General features: G+C 43.4%; 1 protein-coding gene across 6 annotated transcripts in view; it reads right to left on the bottom strand.

The window, feature by feature from the left end:
• The window catches only part of VOPP1 (VOPP1 WW domain binding protein), a 152539-nt gene that overhangs the window by 45632 nt on the left and 84967 nt on the right, over positions 1-21940 (bottom strand). For 2 of the 6 annotated variants that reach the window (XR_014065224.1, XM_081529442.1), the window contains exon 3: positions 5566-5654. The exons of the other annotated variants lie outside the window; for them this stretch is intronic. Coding sequence is in view for 1 of the 2 variants with exons in the window: in XM_081529442.1 (XP_081385568.1) it covers positions 5566-5615 (50 nt within the window). In the remaining variant the exon portion in view is untranslated. The remainder of the gene's footprint in view (positions 1-5565; positions 5655-21940) is intronic. 6 annotated transcript variants of the gene reach the window in all.

Raw genomic sequence — 21940 nt, forward strand, 5'->3', positions numbered from 1 at the left:
CATATCAGCCAAAATAGGCCTTAATATAAAGAAGATTACAAGAGATAAGGAAGGACACTACAAAATGATCAAGTGATCAATTCATGAGGAAGACATAACAATTGTAAATATCTATGCACCCAACACGGAGAAGGCAATAGCACCCCACTCCAGTACTCTTGCCTGGATAATCCCATGGACGGAGGAGCCTGGTGGGCTGCAGTCCACGGAGTCGCAAAGAGTCGGACACGACTGAGCGACTTCGCTTTCACTTTTTGCTTTCATGCATTGGAGAAGGAAATGGCAACCCACTCCAGTATTCTTGCCTGGAGAATCCCAGGGACGGAGGAGCCTGGTGGGCTGCCGTCTATGGGGTCGCACAGTCGGACATGGCTGACGTGACTTAGCAGCAGCAGCAGCAGCAGCAGCAGCATGAACCCAACATAGGAGCACCTCAATACCTGAGACAAACACTAACAGACATAAAAGGAGACGTTGACAGTAACACAGTAATAGTAGGAGACTTTAACACCCCACTCACACCAATGGACAGATCATCAAAACAGAAAATTAATAAGGAAACACAAATCTTAAATGATACATTAGATGAGTTGGATCTCATTGATATCTTCAGGACATTCTATTCAAATGAGGAAGAATACACCTTTTTCTCAAGTGCACATGGAACATTCTCCAGGATAGACCACACCTTGGGTCACAAATCAAATCTCAGTAAATTTGAGAAAATTAAAATCATAATCAAGCATCTTCTCTGACCACAGTGCTATGAGACTAGAGATCAAATACAAGAAAAAAAAACTGTAAGAAACACAGACACATGGAGACTAAACAACATGTTTCTAAATAATCAACAGGTTACTGAAGAAATCAGAAGGGAAATCAAAAAATTCCTAGAAACAAATGACAATGAAAACATGGCAACTCAATACCCATGGGATGCAGCAAAAGCTGCTAAGAGGGAAGTTTGTAGCAACACAATCCCACCTCAAGAAACAAGAAAAACATTAAATAAACAACCCAACTTTACACCTAAAACAACCGGAAAAAGAAAAACAACAAAACCCCAAAATTAGTAGAAGGAAAGAAATCATGAAGATCCAAGCAGAAATAAATGAAAAAGAAATGAAAGAAACAATAGTAAAGATTAATAAAACTAAAAGCTGGTTCTTTGAGAAGATAAACAAACTTGACAAACCTTTAGCCAGACTCATCAAAAAAAGAAAAAGAAGAATCAAATCGACATAATTAGAAATGAAAAAGGAGAGGTTACAACAGACAGTGCAGAAATACAAAGGATTATTATAGACTATTTTGAACAACTGTATGGCAATAAAATAGACAACCTGGCAGAAATGGACAGATTCTTAAAAAAGTTCAATCTTCCAAGACTGGACCAGGAAGAAATGGAAATTATGAACAAACCAATTACAAGCTTTGAAATTGAAACTGTGATCAAAAATCTCCCAAGAAACAAAAGCCTAGGACCAATGGCTTCACGGGAGAATTCTATCAAACATTTAGAGAAGAGCTAATGCCTATCCTTCCAAAACTCTTGCAAAAAATTGCAGAGGAAGAAGTACTTCCAAATTCATTCTATGAGTCCACCATCACCCTGACACCAAAACCAGACAAGGACAACACAGAAAAAGAAAACTACAGGCCAATAACACTGATGAATATACATGCAAAAATCCTCAACAAAATTTTAGCAAATGGAATTCAGCAACACATCAAAAAGCTCATACACCATGATCAAATTGGGTTTATTCCAAGAACATAGTAAAGGCCATATATGATAAGCCTACAGCAAACATTATTCTCAATGGCAAGAAACTGAAAGCATTCCCCCTAATATAAGGAACAAGACAAGGGTGTCCACTTTCACCACTATTATTCAATATAGTTCTGGAAGTCCTAGCTACAGCAATCAGAGAGAAAAAAAATAAAAGGAATCCAGATCAGAAAAGAAGAAGTAAAGCTCTCACTGTTTGCAGATGACATGATACTGTACATAGAAAACCCTAAAGATAGTATCAGAAAATTACTAGAGCTAATCAGTGAATTTAGCAAAATTGCAGGATACAAAATCAATACACAGAAATCACTTGCATTTCTATATACTAACAATGAAAAATCAGAAAGAGAAATTAAGGAATCAATCCCATCCACCATTGCAACAAAAAGAATTAAGTATCTTGGAATAAATTTACCTAAGGAAACAAAAGAACTGTACACAGAAGATTAGAAGACAATAATGAAAGAAATCAAAGATGACATAAATAGATGGAGAGATATTTCATGTTCCTGGGTAGGAATAATCAATATTGTGAAAATGAGTATACTACCAAACACAATCTACAGATTTAATGTGATCCCTATGAAACTACCAATAGCATTTTTCACAGAACTAGAACAAAAACTTTCACAATTCAGATGGAAACACAAAAGACCCCGAATAGCCAAAGCAGTCTTGAGAAAGAAGAATGGAGCTGGAGGAATCAACCTTCCTGACTTCAGATTATACTACAAAGCTATGGTCATCAAGACAGTATGGTACTGGCACAAAAACAGAAATATAGACCAATGGAACATGATGGAAAGCCCAGATATAAACCCACACACCCATGGGTACCTTATTTTTGACAAAGGAGGCAAGAATATACAATGGGGCAAAGACAGCCTCTTCAATAAATGGTGCTGGGAAAACTGGACAACTACATGTAAAAGAATGAAATTAGAACACTTCCTAACAGCATACACAAAGACAAACGCAAAATGGATTAAAGAGCTAAATGTAAGACCAGAAACTATAAAACTCTTAAGGAAAACAGGCAGAACACTCAGTGACATAAATCAAAGCAAGATCCTCTTTGATCCACCTCCTAGAGAAATGGAAGTAAAAACAAAAGTAAACAAGTGGGACCAGATTAAACTTAAAAGCTTTTGCAAAGCAAAGGAAACTATAAACAAGGTTAAAAGATAATCCTCAGAATGGGAGAAAATAATAGCAAATGAAACAACTGACAAAGGATTAATTTCCAAAATATACAAGCAGCTCATACAACTCAATGCCAGAAAAAGAAACAACCCAATCAAAAAGTGGGAAAAAGACCTAAACAGACATTTCTCCAAAGAAGATATGCAGATGGCTCACAAACACATGAAAAGATTCTCACCATCGCTCATTATTAGAGAAATGCAAATCAAAACTACAGTGAGATATCACCTGACACCAGTCACAATGGCCCTCATCAAAAAGTCTACAAACAGTAAATGCTGGAGAGAGTGTGGAGAAAAGGGAATGCTCTTGCACTGTTGGTGGGAATGTAAATTGATACAGCCACTTTGGAAGACGGTATGGAGATTCCTTAAAAAACTAGGAATAAAGCCACCATATGACCCATCAATCCCACTCCTAGGCATATACCCTGAGGAAACCAAAATTGAAAGAGACACATGTATCCCATTGTTCATTGCAGCACTATTTACACTAGCCAGAACATGGAAGCAACCTAGATGTCCATCAACAGATGAATGGATAAAGAAGCTGTTGTACATAAACACAATTACTCAGCCACAAAAAGGAACAAATTTGAGTCAATTCTAATGAGGTGGATGAATATAGAACCTATTATACAGAGTGAAGTGAGTCAGAAACAGAAAGGCAAATATTGTATTCTAATGCATATACACGGAATCTAAAAAAATGGTTCTGAAGAATTTATTTACAGGCCAACAGTGGAGAAACAGACACAGAGAGTAGACTTATGGATGTGGGGAGGGGGAGGAGAGGGTGAGATGTATGGAGAGAGTAACATGGAAACGTACATTACCATATGTAAAATGGATAGCCATTGGAAATTTGCTGTATGGCTCAGGAAACTCAAACAGGGGCTCTGTATCAACCTAGAGGGGTGGATGGGGAGGGAGATGGGAGGGAGGCTCAAAAGGGAGGGGATATTTGTATACCTGTGGCTGATCCATGTTGAGGTTTGGCAGAAAACAGCAAAATTCTGTAAAGCAATTATCATTCAGTAAAAAGCAATTAATTAAATAAAGAATAAACGTTTAGAGAGCTTTTTTCCCTCCTGTTTTTGGTGTGTGGAACTCTGTGGGCCACACTCAGAGGCTCTGGGAGGCGATGCAGAGGGACGTTGTTACGGCTGCGCTGCGTCTCCCCAAAGTGCCGGGTTTCGGTCCTTACCCTCAGTGTGGCTGAATTAAAGATGGAGCCTTTAAAAAGGGAATCACAGTTAAATGAGGCCGTAAGGGTGGGGTCCTGATCTGATAAAACACTTCCCTTCAGAGGTGTTTTCATCAGGAAATATTTACTGCTTTGAAACCTGAACTCCTACAGCAAACTGTCTCCCATGTTAGAAGAAGCACACAAGATTAGAATCTCCACAAGCTGTTAAACATATTCAGAGCCTCCCGTCTCAAATTACACACACATATACCTCAGCCTGGGGGCAAAGATTACAAGTATACCAATTTTTATACAGTGGAAAACTACTCAGCCTTAAAAACAATAAAATAACGCCATTTGCAGCGACATAGAAGGACCTAGAGATTGTTATACTAAGTAAAGTCAGAGAAAGACAAATACCATATGGTATCATTTATATGTGGAATCTAAACTATGACACAGACGCACTTACTTATGAAACAGAAACAGATTCACAGACACAGAAGACAAACGTACAGTTACCAAAGGGGAGTGGTGGGGAGTGAGGCAGGGATAAATTCGGAGTCTTGGGAGAGCAGATACAGAAAACCAAGTAAAAAACAGATAAACAACAAAGTCCTACTGTAATTCAATATTCAATATCAATAAAAACATTTAAAAAGTATGTTGGTTCTGATATACTGATTCAAATTACTCTCTGTTGGCAAGATCCAAGAGCTCAGTGCTCTGCGTCTGACTTTTCAGGATCCAAATTTGGAACACCAGCAGAAATATGCAGTCATGTCACAAGACAGTGTCTTTTACGCTCTCCTTGTTCAGCTGAAGATCCATTCACTCCGAAAACACCTGTGCTATCTGCGGTACTGGCCTGTCTCCCTGTGTGGATGCGGGGATGTGCCAGCTACCTCAAGGAGCATGCGGTTACCCATGGGGTGACACTGTCAGCCCCTTCTCTCTGCTGCTCTCTTCCAATCAAGTGAAGTGAAGTGAAAGTTGCTCAGGAATTCTCCAGGCCAGAATACTGGAGTGGGTAGCCTTTTCCTTCTCCAGGGGATCTTCCTAACCCAGGGATCGAACCCAGGTCTCGCGCATTGCAGGCGGATTTTTACCAGCTGAGCCACAAGGGAAGCCCCTTCTTCCAATGAACCTGCTGGTAAATTGGGGCCCTAAGCACACTCCTGCTGACATTGCAAATAATTGCAATTAAAAAGAATGTTAAATGTAATATGGAGGTTAATTAAAAGTAGCCAACATTAGCAGGCAGTCTAGCTACTAAATAAGTCATCATCTGACACAACACGTCTTGTGCTCCCAGGGCACAAGCCTTGACATGCGTTAGTGTTCCAAAGGACAGCTGGAGACTGACTTACGCCCCTGACCTCCTCTGCTGTGTGCAGAGCTGCTTAGGAGGGAGACAACAGAACTGCATTTTCCTTCTTGTTCTACTCTGTGCGCCAGATCTTCAAACCTGCAGTAGAAAGGAAGACACTGCTTTTCAGTACCATTAATAAATCTACTCCCAGACATTTCGAATTATAGGTCTAAGGCTCTGAAACACATGCTTGCTCTAAAAGAGTAAAAAAGAGCAGGTACATTAGCTGAAACAGGCCCCTGGGTCTCCTTCTTGTTAACCAAGTATTCTCCACTGTATCCCAGGATCCAGCACAAGTTTCTAGAAGGTCAGAAAAACAACGGTCCGTTCTGAGCAGGTGTGAACATGTAGGTAAAATTAGGGTGTTTCCCTCCAGGAAAATGAAAGGCGATGTGGTTTTGAGGATGCTTCTGACTGCAAGAATGTCTGCCCTAAGTTAGAGATTTGTCACAGTCGTGATTAAATGCAAATATAACAGGATGGCCCCTTTGGGAGTTCAAGGAGCCTAAGAGGTAAGCACGCGCCACCTCAGCACTGCCCAGGAAGGGAAGGGTCTGCACCCCAGACACATCCATTCTCAGCTTTTGAGTCACATAAATCTCAAGAGTAGATAGAGAGCAACACCAAGTCAAAGAGTGTCCAGTATTAATAAAGTTACAAACTCTACTAAAAAAAATAGCCAACTGTTGGTGAAGAGATTTTTTTATTGTGCTGTAAAATGGCAATTTATGTTTAAATTGATTCATGGAAAATCACCCCAGCATTTAGTGCAGCCACTGAAATATAAGTCAAGTCTTCAAGGTGGAGGACTAGACATGGAGTTTTTTGGGGTGGTTTTATTTTATTTTATATTATTGGTGTTAAAGAAAGGAGCATGGCTGAAATAAGGACACTTGAGGGTTTTAAGTAAATGCCCATCAATCCCATTTCAAGCACAAGGCCAACTCTCCCCAAACGTGCTGGGGTAAACCTCAGCGGGCTACTTTCTCGCTTCTAGTAGCAGCCAGAACATAGTTTTCCTCTCCAGCTTCTTAGCTGGGCGGTTGGTCTGTCCTCGTCAGTTATACACCGTATGGATCTTGACACCTAGACCTGCTTCTTCCACGACTATTATCATCATCTGCATTTTCACACCCAGCAGAACGCAAGGCAGATGCTTAAGGGCTGCCTGAGCTAGAGTCAGGAAGTACATTCAAGATTATCAGAGGTTTTCAATTCAACTGTGAGGATCTGGGCTCCTAGGAAACACTAAACACAGCCCCACGATACGAGAGAAGACTCCACACGGGAGATGCAACTCGGGGGCAGAGGCAAGGTCGTCGGTCCGTCCGCCACACGATGCCCTCGGCAGGTCCCCACTAAGAACCTGAAGAGCTCTGCCCCCACTGCCGTGTCTGGGGAGCCCACCCCGCTCTCCCCGCCACATCGTTGACTCGCCTTCCCTCTCAGCTTCCCCACTGGAGGCTGGCTGCCCACACCTTCCACAGCCATTCCAGTGAGAGGACACCCTTCAGCATCTGAAGGGGTCCTCATGTTTCTGGAGTCTTCTTACCTCCAGGAAAGCATGCCCAGTTTGGGCACAATTGGCTCCCCATCATCAGGACAAATGCCCATTCACTCTCATCACTGCAGCTTCAGACAGTATTCACATTTTTAGCAACCATAACACAGCTGAGTCATAAAGAACGTTCTGTCAACTAAGCTTCCAGGCTTTTCTCAGGCACTAAGTTCCGTCTTCCCACCCTGTACCGGTACAGGGCTCAGGGACCTAAATATAGGATCTTACGGTTACTCATAATAACATTTAAACGTCTGAGTCTGGCTCATTCTTCTAGCCAGTCAGGAGCTTCGGGAGCCTCACTCTGTCACTCAAGGTATTCACTGTTCCTCCCAGATTCCTGTCCCTTAAATTGACCACCAAGCTTTGTTGGCCCCAGGAGTGCAGAATATATCCTGCGCCTCTTCTCTGCAATGACCACAGCACAGCCCCACAGGCAGGTCAGGCGAAGTACGAGGCTTGGGCCCGAACAGACACGGGGATCTTTCACATCTGAAACCACAGTCCGGAACCTGACATCTTCCACAGCCAGACAGGCTACCTGGAGTAAGAAACTCAACAGAAGAGAGAGAGAGAAGGCCACTCCACATAGAGTCTTGGCCTCACTCATGGAAAGTCAGAGAGGAGACGGCCAGGAGTGCAGGCAGGAAGGAAGGACCCTGCTGGAAGGGAGGGGCCATGCACACCCACGCAGGCCACCCAAACGCTATCTGGCGTTCTCTGATGAGCTGTCTTGGACGGATCAGTTCCATTGAAGACCTTCCTTCCATGCTGGTATTTTATTAATCATACTTTTATATGTACAGCTCTTACACCAGCCACAAATCTACCTAACTGGCCCGTTTATTTAGACCAGAACTCCCTATCTTATCAGTTGGGATAAGAGACCCGCTATTACATATCTCCATGCAACTCAGGACTGTCAAATCACAGTCTCGTGATCCCACAGAAACGGTGAGTCCAACCTCACAGGATGGCAGCAGGCAAACCCAAACTAGTTCCAAATAATTACAAAAGGCCCCGTTAATAATCTTTTTTAGAGTCTCCTGAAGCCTTCACATGGGTTCCCTGCTATTTTGCACTTAAAATCTCAGTAGGCTGCTTACTTTCTTGGCATATTGACATCCTGGGAATTCCTGCCTCTTCTCTTGTTAAACAAAGCCTTCTGTGATTTTCATGACATTTCAGGTTTCCCACTAATTCCCCGAAGCACTCTTCCTGTTCAGATGGATATCCACGTGTCACAGCCATCTCTTTCCCAATATTGAGTCTATCATCCAAAATATCATCCAAAATTGCTTACCACCAATTCTACCTTCCTATAACAAGGTTTTAAAAATATTATTTAATGCATTAATTTATTTTTAGCCTTATTATGGCATAACATGGCAGATCATATTTCCAGCCTTTCCTCTAGGGCCCAGACCTGCCATGAGAAAGTTCTTCATTTCAACATGGCAGGAGTAAGACTTCCCGTGCAGAACCCTTTACCTGTGGGCCTCTAAAGAGGAAAGCAGGCAGCCCAGGAGGAGCCCCTGCAGCTTCAGGTGGACACTCTGTGATGAACGGTCTGGAAAACAGTGGTTTTCAACTCTGGTTCACTCCCGATTACTGGGCAACTTTCAGATACACCTCTGAGACCTGTGGATTTGGAATCGCTGCTCAGGTGAGTCCAGAGCACAGCCACGATGGGGAACCAGGGCCCTGCTCTGGGAACATGTGCCTCGGTCTTTGCTCTCAGGGCACCCGGCAGGAATGCTGCAGGGAAGGACACACTATCTTGGCTTTCCTGATCTGTTTGTTTAATAGTTTTACTGAAGTGTAATTAATATACAAAGAACTGTGTATATTTAATATGCACAGTCTGTTGATTTTGTACACATACAAACCCACATACAATACCACCATCACAAACAAGGTAACAGACATATTCTGGTAAGTTTCAGGATTGCATATCTATGAGAAAAAGTCTTTTCAGGAGAACTTTCACCTCTCCAGTCACAGGCTTTAGACCTTATATGTCTAACATGCTGGCTTATATGTCTTACATGCTGGCTGTCATGTCAAAAACTTCACAGACCTGAGGATGAATTGATGGTTCTTTCTGTCAACCTCAGCTGAGGAGTCACATGTCAGAACCTTTTCCTTCCTGGTCTGACTTGGTTTCCCTGACAGGCAGAGGTTTGCCCGTCCGTGGGGATAGATGGCTACAGTTTGATGACCTTTCAGCACCTCATGGTGAAGTCACACATATCTGGGCTGTAAAGAAGGGGATGCAGTGGCTGTGATAAGACCAACCATGAGCCTCTGGGGTGGGAGGAGGTGCCCTGAGCCATTCCTCCAGAGACACATCTTTAACCAGAAAACATTTCAAACCTGAATAAACCAAAATCTGTTGTACTTAGGGTAGCATATGGGGTTTACATAGGGAAATTCCATGCTACTTCCTCCATGGAGAAGGCATTGTAAGTGCTTATTACAAGCCCTAAAATATAACAGACTAAACAGGCTACAAAGTGCTCATTTCCTTGTCACCTCCAAGCCCAGCCTCACCCAGAGATGAGTGAGCACAGGAGGACAGCCTGAGTGGCTGCCGCACAGGCACTGGGCCCTGCTGGCTCCAGATTTTGAAACTGTGCCCTTGCGTTTCTGTAGTAGAGGTTTCTCCTCTCCCCTCCTTTCAGTAAACTGCTGGTCATTTAATATCAAGTCTATCCAACTCTATCCTGTAAAACAGAAAACTTATCCTTCTATGGCTTGGGTTAATTAACTCTCAGATTATAAAGGAAATTCTGACCAGTCAGGTATTATTGAAAATGAAAATCAGAAGCCCTGTTTTAGAATTAAAGAAATCTGATACTAAATTTCATTTTATTGAAATAACACAAGCAAAGCATAAACAGAATGATGAGTGTGGCCAAGAGCTCTGGAAAGCAGACAGATTCTAGGACCCATCAGCTCAAAAATCTAGAAACTTGGATTCAGACTGACACCCGACTTACTTTCTCAGCTTGACTTTTACTTGAGTTGGTTTAACTCTTCCTTATGTGTTCAGAACTCCTAAGTTTATATTCTGTCTCTGGAGCCTCCTGAGCTGCAGAATCAAAGCCCCCACTGCCGGGACTTTTTGCAGAAACTTCACACTCCATATCCCCCACACCCTCCTGCAAAATCCCTCACTGAGCCTGTCTTCTTCACACTTGCTCTCCCCGTCTGCCAAGCAGAGACCTCTAATTCCTGACTCCCTTCGTCCCCACACTGATTCTTCTGAGGCACATCTGAGCCCACTGACCTATTTCTCAGCCCAGCTTCACTGAAGCAGTCAGACCCACCACCCTGCGCCCTCAATGCAGGGCAACCTCCTTAGCGCTCAGCGCTGCACTGGCAGCCTGCTCAGGCCACGCTGGTGCTGTAGACTCGCTTCATGCAGAAGGAGGTCTCAGCTCGTCAGAAGGCCATTTAACACCCCCTCGGTGAGCCACCCCCTCCTTCTTCACCTCAGCCCCGGCCATCAGCCAGGCAGCCTCAACTCCAGCCTCGTGGTTCCCCAAATACACTCTTACCAGAGCCTCTGAACCTGCTCCTCAGCTGTCAAAGGTCAGCTTCTGTGAGGACTTTCTCAGCACCACCCCTGCCTCTCCCCTAGGACAGAATCCTCTCATTGCTGCGTTTCCACCTCTGACCACGCACAATAGCTGCTCATTGTTAAAGGCATCTACCCCCTCAGACCGGGAGCTTAAGAGCAATCCTGGTGCATTCTTCTGTGTATAGCCCAGGTGCCTACCACAGTTCCTGGCGCATCACAAGTGTCTGCCTTTAGCAGAGGGGATGCTGCAGCAGGGAGCTCCCCGTGATGAGACAACACGTAACTAACAAGAACCCCGAGTACAAAGTTGTCCTCTGATCACACTGTCCCACCCAGTGGTGCTAAGGAAGGTCAGCTGCTCCCACACGCTGACGGCCGATTATATCATGACATTTGGGAGACTAACACTATTTTAAAAATATATAAAGCAAGCCGAACTTTTGCTTCAGCAATCCAGAGATGGCTATTTCTGCAAATCCATCTCACAACAAAGTAAATTCCAGCACTTGTAGGAAAATGTTTATTGAGCATGGGGGCATACCAGATCCCTTTCTCCAAACTCCTGGGACTAGATATGTGGAGGCTGAAAACTGTCTGGAATTACGAATGACAAGATATGTAACACAATGTGCTACATAACACTGCCGGCAAAATCTGCATTGAAATACACAAAACACCTGTTCAAGTTCTCAAACAAGAAGGCCATCGGCCTGAGGGGGCTCTGATGGCGGGCTGCCAGGCCTAGTAAGCAAGCTGAAACCTGAGCCAGACTCCTGTGAATACCTCAAAGTTGGGAAGGAAACCAATGACCAACAGCCAACAGGACTTTCCCAGACTAGGCAACCTCTTAAACTGTAGCCAATCAAATCACTTCTTTGTTTGTTTCTCTGTAATAATCACCTGGCCCCTGGCTGCCAGAGGTGGAATGTTCCTCACCACCGCCAGGACGGCGCTGCACAATTTGAATCGATATTTCCTCCAATAAACTCTTGAAAATTTTAATACATCTCAGTTTATATTTTACCACATCACACTAAATGGAATTCTAAAAAGAATTTTAAAAGCCTCATGTTGTTCAAATCCATTCTTGCTACCAAGTGAATTATTTAAAAATGTGTTTATGAGCACTGTTTCAAATTTTAAAATAACAGATAAGGAAATGCAGAGCTTCAAAACGAAAGTGGCACCACCTGAATGTACAATGATTATAACCGAATGTATAAATGAATTATGGTACCTCCTCAAGAAACACTCTGTCACTGTGAAAGCCAATGAGGTTGCTTTGTATATTGATTTAGAAGATTTACAATAGATAGTTAATGAAAACAATCAAGTCACAGAACACATATAAAACCTGATATTTCAGAGGTTGTCTTAGTTTGTTTTGGTCGATATAACAAAATACTACCGACTAGGTGGCTTATGAACAACATAAATTGACTTCTCACAGTTCTGGGGGCTGGGAAGTCCAAGATCAAGCTCATGGTTGTGTTTTGGTGAGATCCCTCCTGGTTCACAGCCTTCTCACTGGGTCCTCACATGGGAGATGGGGTGAGGGAGCTCTCCAAGGGCTACTTTCCAAGAGCACTGCACCTCCCTCATGACCTCAGCACGTCCCAAAGGCCTTAGTTCCTAACACTTTGTACATTAGGAATCAACGTGGAAATCTGGGGGGTGGGGGCACAAATATTCAAACCACAGCAGCAGTCTAGATATCTGAAAGGAGAGTTACAGTGACATCTTTCTCTCTGTTCTAAGGACATGAAAATGCCCTCATCTTACACCAGGAGTCTTCACTGAGAAGCCCAACAAGAACGAGGGGGAAGAAAACTTCTTCTTTAACGTATCTGTCCCCAGGCAGATACCTCCCACGCCGCAGGCTGCTACCAAAGGCTGTGCTCAGCCGCTGCACCAGCTGAAATCCCCCTGCCCTGCCCTATCCCCACCCTGCACACACCTCAGGCTCCCCAAGCTGCTGGGGGTACAGGGCACAGATAGTTATAACACAGCCTTCTACTAGTCAGGGGGCCTTTTTGTCGCAGGGTCCCTGAGCTGACATTGACATCAACCTCCTAGCTGGGTGCAGGCCCTACAAAGCCTGTTTCTGGGATCTTGATCTGACACCTTTGGAACAGTTCAAGCACTCACACCATTAATTATTTAGAGCAGAGACATGAACCCAGAGAGGCGTGATAAACCAGGTAAACCAGCTTTGTACTTTGAACAAAGCTTCAACCCTCCAATGGGAAACCTGGAGACGGGGTCTGAAAATGGCCTGGTCAAAAGCAGTAGCCAGAGAAAAACAGTGCTGGAAGTAATGGCTCCTCCTAGAGCTGCAGGAGATGGGCCTGAGGCCTGCCTCCCCCGTCTCTGCTAGTCGTTAAGACAAGCATCCGCCACAGTGGTGGTATGCAAGTAACAGGTACTTAACAAAGGTTGCAGGAATCCGTGCATGACCCAGATGTGCGTCCTCACTACCTATTTATGCATCCTGTCTTCCATTTATATTCTTTCTGTTCCCTTTCTTCTCTCCTGTGAGCTGGGTGGGCAGTTGTAGATTCCCTCAAGTCTCAGTGGAGATTTTTAGAGTGTGTTAGATTTTCTTAGTTTATTTCAGTAGATCACATTCTCTATTTCAATGGTACTTAGAGATGAATCCAAAACTAGAATAAGTGCAAACACAACACCTAGAACCCCAATGTCCTGCAGTTCCATTCCATCCATTTGGCAGCTAGAGGTGTGACCCTTGAAGACACCGTGGGCCCATGTGGATAGCTCGGCATCTCCGGCATCAGTTACTTCATTTGGAAAATTAGGCAGGGATGGTCTTGAGGTCTCCTTAGTAGGCCAGGAGAGTGAAGGTTAGGCAGGGATGGCCTTGAGGTCTCCTTAGTAGAGTCCAGAAGAGTGAAGGTTAGGCAGGGATGGTCTTGAGGTCTCCTTAGTAGTCCAGGAGAGTGAAGGTTAGGCAGGGATGGTCTTGAGGTCTCCTTAGTAGAGTCCAGGAGAGTGAAGGTTAGGCAGGGATGGTCTGGAGGTCTCTTTAGTAGAGTCCAGGAGAGTGAAGGTTGGGCAGGGATGGTCTTGAGGTCTCCTTAGTAGAGTCCAGGAGAGTGAAGGTTGGGCAGGGATGGTCTTGAGGTCTCCTTAGTAGAGTCCAGGAGAGTGAAGGTTAGGCAGGGATGGTCTGGAGGTCTCCTTAGTAGAGTCCAGGAGAGTGAAGGTTGGGCAGGGATGGTCTTGAGGTCTCCTTAGTAGTCCAGGAGAGTGAAGGTTGGGCAGGGATGGTCTTAAGGTCTCCTTAGTAGAGTCCAGGAGAGTGAAGGTTAGGCAGGGATTGTCTTGGGGTCTCCTTAGTAGAGTCCAGGAGAGTGAAGGTTAGGCAGGGATGGTCTTGAGGTCTCCTTAGTAGTCCAGGAGAGTGAAGGTTAGGCAGGGATGGTTTTGAGGTCTCCTTAGGAGAGTCCAGGAGAGTGAAGGTTAGGCAGGGATGGTTTTGAGGTCTCCTTAGGAGAGTCCAGGAGAGTGGAAGTGCATCAAGGACCTTTTGTGTCCCTTCCCACTGGCCACTGGTGTCTAGTTAAGGAGACCCAACCTATTTCTCACCTACCTGCAATTTTCTGGAAGGAATGACTGGATCCACCTCTATTCATAAAGAGGAGGAAATGTGCGCATCTAAATCACTCGCTTTTTCTGGCTTGTTTAAAATCCAATGAAAACAGTCACAGTCTAGACAAACATGCATGTACCTGACTGTCACAAAGCTCCAGCTCAGGACCAAGTAAAGACATCTCAGGAACCTCACAAACTGGAGCAGTGGGGGTCACAGCCTTCCAGATCTGTTCTAACATATGAATGCGTGACTAACCTCTCTTCCCCACTGTTGTGTTGATACTAAGAACTTCAGAAGAAAGATGATTCATGCTTAGAAAGGAAATGTTAGGTGGTTGCTTTCTACTTGTCAAGCAGGTTGCAACTTTAATGCACTGAAATCCATCTCATTATTTGCACCCTTGTCTCTGTTACAACACATTAGCCTGCTTGGTTGTTCATCGTTTGCGCTCTATTTTCTAAATTATTCTGTGTAGTCAGCCAGAGGGTGTCATAGAATTAACCAGTATGAGGCCTTGGAAATTATCTACCACAGGAAGTTGGGGCCCAGAAAGTTTAGGAGATTGACCCAGATCATGCAGCACCCTGGGGCTTCCCTGGTGGCCCGGATGGTAAAGAATCTGCCTGCAACGTGGGAGATGCAGGTTCCACCCCTGGGTCGGGAAGATCCCCTGGAGAAGGGAATGGCTACCCACTCTAGCATTCTTGCCTGGAGAATTTCAAGGATAGAGGGGCCCAGAGGGCTATGGTCCATGGGGTTGCAAGGAGTCGGACATGACTGACTAACAACACCAACAACAACACAGTGACCTAACGGCAGAGCAGGCTAGAGAAGGTCTCTTGACATCAGGTCCCTAAAACATTTCCATGACTGAAGAGTGAGAGCGAGTCACTCCGTCCTTCCCCAACCCTGCTTGAGGCCACCACACGTGTTACTAAATGAGTGCAGTGCCTCCACGTGCAGGCATGTGTGACAGAAGACAGGACGTGTGCCCTCAGCGAATACCCAGTCTAGAGAGGAAACTGTTCTTTCAGCAGCAGTAAGTCTGAGGAAGGAGCCTGGTATACAAGTCCCTCAGAGAAACGGAGGGACAGGAAGGGAAGGGACGGGGGCCATCAAGAGCTCTCTGTGACCGTCCACTGGTATTCTCCTCAGTCTTTGTGTTATAATTAATTCCCTCACAATTTCCACGGCATAATGGAGGGCCCTGCCTCAGCCACAGTCTGGGAAAACTCGGGGGCACACTCCGCTCTGCCCTGGTATGAGGGAGATGTGGGTGGGTCCCGGTGACTGTCAGAGGCAGCAGGAGGGTGGTGAGGCCCTCCCACCGCTGTCAGCTTTGGAGAAGGCCCAGGGTTTCCGGCCCCCACACCCGAAAACTCCCACAAGTCCAGGTGCCCGACACAGACACGGCACCACCACCTTCCACCTGGGTCTGCCTCCCAGGCTGCTCCCACCTCTGCCCTTGGCACTCAGGTCCTTCCACAGACTGAGGACATGGGTGAATGAGCCTCTGGAACAAGCTGAGGAGCCTCGAGCTATAAATCTCAGAAGAAAGGGTGACATGTCTCACAGACAGAGAAACACTGCTAACCAGAGAGGCTGCCGCTCTGCCCACCAGAGAGTCGACTACAGCCGGGGTGGAACCCACAAAGGCACCACTGGATCTGGAGACCAGCAGAAGGGCCCTCCCAGAGTTCCCAAGAGCCCACCCAGACACGTTCATCCAGCCTTTCTGCCCTTCTCTGAGGCAGCAGTCCCTACATTAACGTCAGGGGACCCATCTGCTCACCTGTGGACACAGATCCACTGACTCTCTCTAAGCCGCCATGAAACTGCAAATACTGGTGATGATACAGACACGAGGGACATGCAGGGTGGTATCTGCCCTCCAAGGAACTGAATGTGGTGGGAACCATCCCCACAGCTAATGCCACTGAAACCAAGACCTAGAGGCCAAGTGATCTGACGCTGCCTGGGGAGCTCAGGTGGTAGAGAATCAGACTTTTTTTTAACTTCTTTAAAAAAAATAATTTATTTTAATTGGAGGCTAATTACTTTACAATATTGTGGTGGGTTTTGCCATACATTGACATGAACCAGCAACGGGTGCACATGTGTCCCCCGTCCTGAACCCCCCTCCCACCCCCTCCCATCCCTCTGGGTTGTCCCAGAGCACTGGCTTTGAGCGCCCTATTTCATGCATTGACCCTGAACTGGTGATCTGTTTCACATATGATAATATACATGTTTCAATGCTATTCTCTCAAATCATCCCACCCTTGCCTTCTCCCACAGACTCCAAAAGTCTGTTCTTTGTGTCTCTCTTGCTATCTCGCATATAGGGTCATAGTTACCATCTTTTTAAATTCCATATATATGCATTAATATACTGTATTGGTGTTTTCCTTTCTGACTTACTTCACTCTGTATAATAGGCTCCAGCTTCATCCACCTCATTAGAACTGATTCAAATGCATTCTTTTTAATAGCTAAGTAATATTCCATTCTGTATATGCACCACACCTTTCTTATCCATTCGTCTGCAGATGGACATCTAGGTTACTTCCATGTCCTAGCTATTGTGAACAGTGCTGCGATGAACATTGGGGTACACGTGTCTCTTTAAATTCTGGTTTTCTCAATGTGTATGCCCAGCAGCGGGATTGCTGGGTCATATGGCAGTTCTATTTCCAGTTTTTTAAGTAATCTCCACATTGTTCTCCATAGTGGCTGTACTAGATTGCATTCCCACCAACAGTGTAAGAGGGTTCCCTTTTCTCCACACCCTCTCCAGCATTTATTGTTTGTAGATTTTTTGATAGCAGCTATTCTGACCAGCATGAGATGGTACCTCACTGTGGTTTTGATTTGCATTTCTCTGATAATGAGTGATGTTGAGTATCTTTTCATGTGTTTGTTAGCCATCTGTATGTCTTCTCTGGAGAAATATCTGTTTAGTTCTTTGGCCCATTTTTTGATTGGGTCGTTTATTTTTCTGGTATTGAGCTGCATGAGCTGCTTGGATATTTTTGAGATTAATTCTTTGTCCGTTGCTTCGATTGCTATTATTTTCTCCCATTCTGAAGGCTGTCTTTTCACCTTGTTCATAGTTTCCTTCATTGTGCAAAATGAAGTTTAAGTTTAATAAGGCCCCATTGTTTATTTTTGCTTTTATTCCCATTACTCTGGGAGGTGGGTCACAGAGGATCCTGCTGTGATTTACGTCAGAGTGTTTTGCTTATGTTTTCCTCTAGGAGTTTTATGGTTTCTGATCTTACATTTAGATCTTTAATCCATTTTGAGTTTATTTTTGTGTATGGTGTTAGAAACTGTTCTAGTTTCATTCTTTTACAGGTGGTTGACCAGTTTTCCCAGCATCACTTGTTAAAGAGATTGTCTCTTTTCCATTGTATATTCTTGCCTCCTTTGTCGAAGATAAGATGTCCATAGGTGCATGGATTTATCTCTGGGCTTTCTATTTTGTTCCATTGATCTATATTTCTGTCTTTGTGCCAGTACCATACTGTCTTGATGACTGTGGCTTTGTAGTAGAGCCTGAAGTCAGGCAGGTTGATTCCTGCAGTTCTAGTCCTCTTTCTCAAGATTGTTTTGGCTATTCGAGGCTTTTTGTATTTCCATACAAATTGTGAAATTATTTGTTCTAGTTCTGTGAAAAATACCATTGGCAGCTTGATAGAGATTGTATTGAATCTATAGATTGCTTTGGGTAGTATACTCATTTTCACTATATTGATTCTTCCAATCCATGAACATGGTATATTTCTCCATCTATTTGTGTTATCTTTGATTTCTTTCATCAGTGTTTTATAGTCTTCTATATATAGGTCTTTTGTTTCTTTAGGTAGATTTATTCCTAAGTATCTTATTCTTTTTGTCACAATGGTAAATGGAATTGTTTCCTTAATTTCTCTCCTGTTTTTTCACTGTTAGTGTATAGGAATGCAAGGGATTTCTGTGTATTAATTTTATATCCTGTAACTTTACTACATTCATTGATTAGCTCTAGTAATTTTCTGGTGGAGTCTTTAGGGTTTTCTATGTAGAGGATCATGTCATCTGCAAACAGTGAGAGTTTTACTTCTTCTTTTCCAATCTGGATTCCTTTTATTTCTTTTTCTTCTCTGATTGCTGTGGCTAAAACTTCCAAAACTCTGTTGAATAGTAGTGGTGAGAGTGGGCACCCTTATCTTGTTCCTGACTTTAGGGGAAATGTTTTCAATTTTTCACCATTGAGGATAATGTTTGCTGTGTGTTTATAATATATGGCTCTTATTATGTTGAGATATGTTCCTTCTATGCCTGCTTTCTAGAGGGTTTTTATGATAAATGGATGTTGAATTCTGTCAAAGGCTTACTCTGCATCTACTGAGATAATCATATGGTTTTTATCTTTCAATCTGTTAATGTGGTGTATCACACTGATTGATTTGTGAATATTGAAGAATCCTTGCATCCCTGGGATAAAGCCCACTTGGTCATGATGTATGATCTTTTTAATATGTTGTTGGATTCTGTTTGCTAGAATTTTGTTGAGGAGTTTTGCATCTATGTTCATCAGTGATATTGGCCTGTAGTTTTCTTTTTTTGTGGCATCTTTGTCTGGTTTTGGTATTAGGGTGATGGTGGCCTGATAGAATGAGTTTGGAAGTTTACCTTCCTCTGCAATTTTCTGGAGGAGTTTCAGTAGGATAGGTGTTAGCTCTTCTCTAAATTTTTGGTAGAATTCACCTCTGAAGCCACCTGGTCCTGGGATTGTCTTTGTTGGAAGATTTTTTAATTACAGTTTCAATTTCTGTGCTTGTGATGGGTCTGTTAAGATTTTCTATTTCTTCCTGGTTCAGTTTTGGAAGGTTATACTTTTCTAAGAATTCGTCCATTTCTTCCAAGTTGTCCATTTTATTGGCATATAGTTGCTGATAGTAGTCTCTTATGATCCTTTGTATTTCTGTGTTGTCTGTTGTGAGTTCTCCATTTTCATTTGTAATTTTGTTGATTTGACTCTTCTCCCTTTTATCTTGATGAGTCTGACTAATGGTTTTAACCAGCTTTTAGTTTTGGTGATTTTTGCTATAGTCTCCTTTGTTTCCTTTTCACTTATTTCTGCCCTGATTTTTATGATTTCTTTCCTTCTACTAACTTTGGGGTTATTCATTTCTTCTTTTTCTAGTTGCTTTAGGTGTAAAGTTAGGCTATTTATTTGATTTTTCTCATTTGTATCTATGCATATTTTGATTTCCTTTTTGATTTCTCCTGTGAGTTGTTGGTTATTCAGAAGCGTGTTGTTTAGCCTCCATATGTTTGTATTTTTCATAGTTCTTTCCTGTAGTTGACATCTAATCTTACCGCATTGTGATCAGAAAAGATGCATGAAATGATTTCAATTTTTTTAAACTTACCAAGGCTAGATTTATGGCCCAGGATGTGAGCTATCCTGAGGAATGTTTCGTGTGCACTTGAGAAAAAGGTGAAATTCATTGTTTTGGAGTGAAATGTCCTATAGATATCAATTAAGTCTAACTGGTCCATTGTATCATTTAAAGTTTGTGTTTCCTTGCTAACTCTTTGGTTGATCTAGCCATAGGTGTCGGTGGGGTATTAAAGTCTCCCACTATTATTGTATTAGTGTTAATTCCCCGTTCATACTTGTTAGCATTTGCCTTATGTACTGTGGTGCTCCTATGTTGGGTGCATATATATTTATAATTGTCATATCTTTTTCTTGGATTGATCCTTTGATCATCATGTAGTGTCCTTCTTTGTCTCTTTTCACGGCCTTTATTTCAAAGTCTATTTTATCTTATATGAGTATTGCTACTCCTGCTTTCTTTTGGTCTCCATTTGCATGAAATATCTTTTTCCAGCCCTTCACTTTCAGTCTGTATGTGTCCCTTGTTTTGAGGTGGGTCTCTTGTAGACAGCGTATATAGAGGTCTTGTTTTTGTATCCATCCAGTCTTTGTGTTTTGGTTGGGACATTCAACCCATTTACATTTAAGGTAATTATTGATAAGTAAGATCCTGCTGCCATTTACTTTGTTGTTTTGGGTTTGAGTTTATAAACCTTTTCTGTGTTTCCTGTCTAGAGAAGATCCTTTAGCATTTGTTGGAGAGCTGGCTTGGTGGTGCTGAATTCTGTCAGCTTTTGCTTGTCTGTAAAGCTTTTGATTTCTCCTTCATATCTGAATAAGATCCTTGCTGGGTACAGTAATCTGGGTTGTAGGTTATTCTCTTTCATTACTTTAAGTATGTCCTGCCATTCCCTTCTGGCCTGAAGAGTTTCTATTGAAAGATCAGCTGTTATCCTTATGGGGATCCCCTTGTGTGTTATTTGTTGTTTTTCCCTTGCTGCTTTTAATACTTGCTCTTTGTGTTTGATCTTCGTTAATGTGATTAATATGTGTCTTGGGGTGTTTCACTTTGGGTTTATCCTGTTTGGGACTCTCTGGGTGTCTTGGACTTGGGTGGCTATTTCCTTCCCCATTTTAGGGAAGTTGCCAACTATTATCTCCTCAAGTATTTTCTCATGCCCTTTCTTTTTGTCTTCTTCTGGGACTCCTATGATTCGAAGAACATCAGACTTTTAATCTGAGGGCCCAGGGTTCAAGTTCCTGTTCAAGAGCCAAAAATAAATAAGTGGACTAATATATTCTACAAGTATCTGCTGGTGAGAACAGCTGACCCAGAACTGGCCCCAGCCGTGCGGCTGCCCTCCTGCACGTGCAGCAGCCGAGCACAGGCGCAGTTTGGAGCAGGACAGCTACCGGAGTGCCTGGCCACTCCAGGACAGGGGGCTGCATCAGGACTCTTCTCTGATACCGGAGTGCCTGGCCACTCCAGGACGGGGGGCTGCACCAGGACTCTTCTCTGACAACTGCCACCTTGGTCTGTGGTGCTCGCTGGATTTTGAACAAACAGGAAGGAAGCCAGGCTCTGCGGACTCATGCAGCCCCACAAGGCCAGCAGCAAGTGCTGTTTGGCAGGCAGTGCCCCATCTGCTGACCTTGCCAGCTCACCTCGCCACCTTCTGCTGCAGACAAAGACAGCTGAATGACCAAGGCCTTCGCAGAACAACTCAGGGCCAGAATGAAAGCAAACGAACAGGATTGGTGAGGACATGGTGACCTCCCTGCTATTTTTAAATCACATTGTTGATAAGAGGATGTATCTCCAGTAACCCAGAACCAAAGCACAAGAAAAGATACATTTTAATTAAAAGCTTTTGAAAGGGCCCCCTGCAGAGAGGAAAGAACAGTGGTGAAGTATAGGTTAGAAGAAAACATCATAGGAAAGAGGCTTAAAGTAAGTGCTGCTTCTCTGTTCTGATTCCAAGGGGATTTTTTCTTCCAAAATGAGAACATATTTTGTTTATACATACATCTGCTGTAAATTAACAAATTAAAGAAATAAAAAATCCCGATCAAGGGAAACGGCAGAGACAAATATAATTTGGGTAAATAAACAAATCAAGGGAAACTCATTTTGCATGTCCAGGTAGCTAGAATGGACACCTAATTATCTTTTTAAAAAATTAGCCTCTAATAGCTTGATGGCTGTAACATTAGAATGAAATTCAGGAACATGCAAAGAGACAAGAGCGTGTCA

This window comes from Giraffa tippelskirchi, chromosome 9 (assembly GCF_054371585.1).
Source record: "Giraffa tippelskirchi isolate mGirTip1 chromosome 9, T2T-mGirTip1v1.2.pri, whole genome shotgun sequence".
Lineage (NCBI taxonomy): Eukaryota > Metazoa > Chordata > Mammalia > Artiodactyla > Giraffidae > Giraffa > Giraffa tippelskirchi.